This window comes from Pygoscelis adeliae, unplaced genomic scaffold (genome assembly GCF_000699105.1).
Source record: "Pygoscelis adeliae isolate BGI_AS28 unplaced genomic scaffold, ASM69910v1 Scaffold1750, whole genome shotgun sequence".
In the NCBI taxonomy this organism is placed as follows: domain Eukaryota; kingdom Metazoa; phylum Chordata; class Aves; order Sphenisciformes; family Spheniscidae; genus Pygoscelis; species Pygoscelis adeliae.
Genome location: NW_008823999.1, coordinates 1,383 through 2,887, shown reverse-complemented (window position 1 = coordinate 2,887; position 1,505 = coordinate 1,383). Strand labels below are relative to the sequence as shown.

General features: G+C 67.2%; 1 protein-coding gene across 1 annotated transcript in view; it reads right to left on the bottom strand.

Moving 5' to 3' along the window:
- The window catches only part of LOC103917747 (dematin-like), a gene marked incomplete at both ends in the record, with an annotated part of 11,363 nt that overhangs the window by 8,516 nt on the left and 1,342 nt on the right, over nt 1-1,505 (bottom strand). Inside the window, 7 exons of the mRNA XM_009324938.1 lie at nt 32-112; nt 199-258; nt 506-513; nt 757-805; nt 908-972; nt 1,093-1,198; nt 1,286-1,447. Coding sequence (XP_009323213.1) covers nt 32-112; nt 199-258; nt 506-513; nt 757-805; nt 908-972; nt 1,093-1,198; nt 1,286-1,447 — 531 coding nt within the window. The remainder of the gene's footprint in view (nt 1-31; nt 113-198; nt 259-505; nt 514-756; nt 806-907; nt 973-1,092; nt 1,199-1,285; nt 1,448-1,505) is intronic.

The following is a 1,505-nucleotide window of genomic DNA, read 5'->3' as shown; positions in this document are numbered from 1 at the left end:
CGTGCCCCCCCGCCCCCGGTTCAGCCCCTACCTCCAGCCTGGTCCTGTCCACGCCGGGTGGCAGCTTCACACGGCCTCGGTTCGTCACCATCAGCATTTCGTAGGGGTAGATCTGCAAGGCCGGGGGGAAGCTGTAAGACCCTCTCCACAGCCCCCCCCATCCCTGCCCAAGCCCCCGCAGCCCCCAGCCCCGCTCACCTTTTGCTCCAGCATGCTGGGCAGGGAATTGCCTCTGTCCATGCGCCCACGCTGGCCGTTCTGAGGGGGCAAAGCCTGACGTCAGCTGCAACCCCCACCTCCCCAAAGGGCTGCCCTCTCCCACCTGAACTGAAGCCAAGGCGACGGGCTCCAGCCCGGGGACCGGCACACCCACCCTCCCCATCTCCAGCTCTCCCCTCTCCCCTCCGGGACCCATCACAGAGGTGGCCCCGGTGTCCGTTCCCCCCCGCCGGTGTACATCACCCTCTCGCTGGGTCTCCGCGCCGGCAGCCAGACGAGTGCTTACCTGCAGGCCTGGAAAACAGAGAGGAGCTGGGCTCAGCCCTGGGGAACCCCCGCTGTGTCCCCCCCCAGTCCTTCCCCGGGTGATGACAAGCCCCGAGAGGTAGTTTTCCACCCTCTGCCGAGCCCAGGCTTGCCCCAGCATCCCCCATCCCTGGGGACATCCCCCATCCCTGGGGACATCCCCGCATCCCCTGGGACACCTCCGCATCCCCCATCCCCAGGGTCATCCCCACGCCATGGGCTGATGCTCACCCGGACTGCCCTTATCGCTGCCCGCCGAGCTGAACTCTGCCGACTGCAGCTGCAAGGGGACAGGGGACAGCGTCAGAGCGGTGCCACCCCCAGACCCTGTCCGAGGTCGTGTGGCCCCGGCAGCACGGGGGGCAGCTGCCTGCCCACTCACCCGGGTGAGGGTGCTCCTGCCGGAGGCGGGCAGCGAGGAGCTCTTGTAGCTCCCCATGTGCAGGGCTACAAGAGAGCAAGAGACGGTCAGAGGTGCAGGCAGGGCTGCGGGAGCTGGCAGGGGTGCAGGCAGCCAGAGCCACCAGGTGGGGAAGGGATGGGATGCGGGAAGAGCATCCCACGTACATGTGTGGAAGGGTGTCCGGTCCGGCAGCGAGCGGGTTTTTCTCCGGATGGGGAGAGATTTCTCCATCTCCTCCTTCAGGATCAGCTTCCCAAGGTTGGAGGTGACCTGGGGGTGAAGGGACATGGGTGGGGGTCAGTGTCAGCACGTCCCCAGCCCCTCGCAGGGTGCCTGCCCGCCCACTCTGCCCCTCACCTTGCTCAGCTCCTGCCTCTGGAGCTCCCGCAGGTTCTTCATCTCCTCCGTCAGGTCCTCCTCCTCCTCCTCCCCTCTCTTGGAGGCCATCCGCCTCCTCCACTCCGTCTCTGGGAGAAAAGAGGGGATGTTATATCCATCCCCAGCACCCCCACAGGGTCTCTGGGGGGGGAGGATAAACCCCCTGGTGCAGCCCACCCCCTCGCCTGCCCCTGTCCCC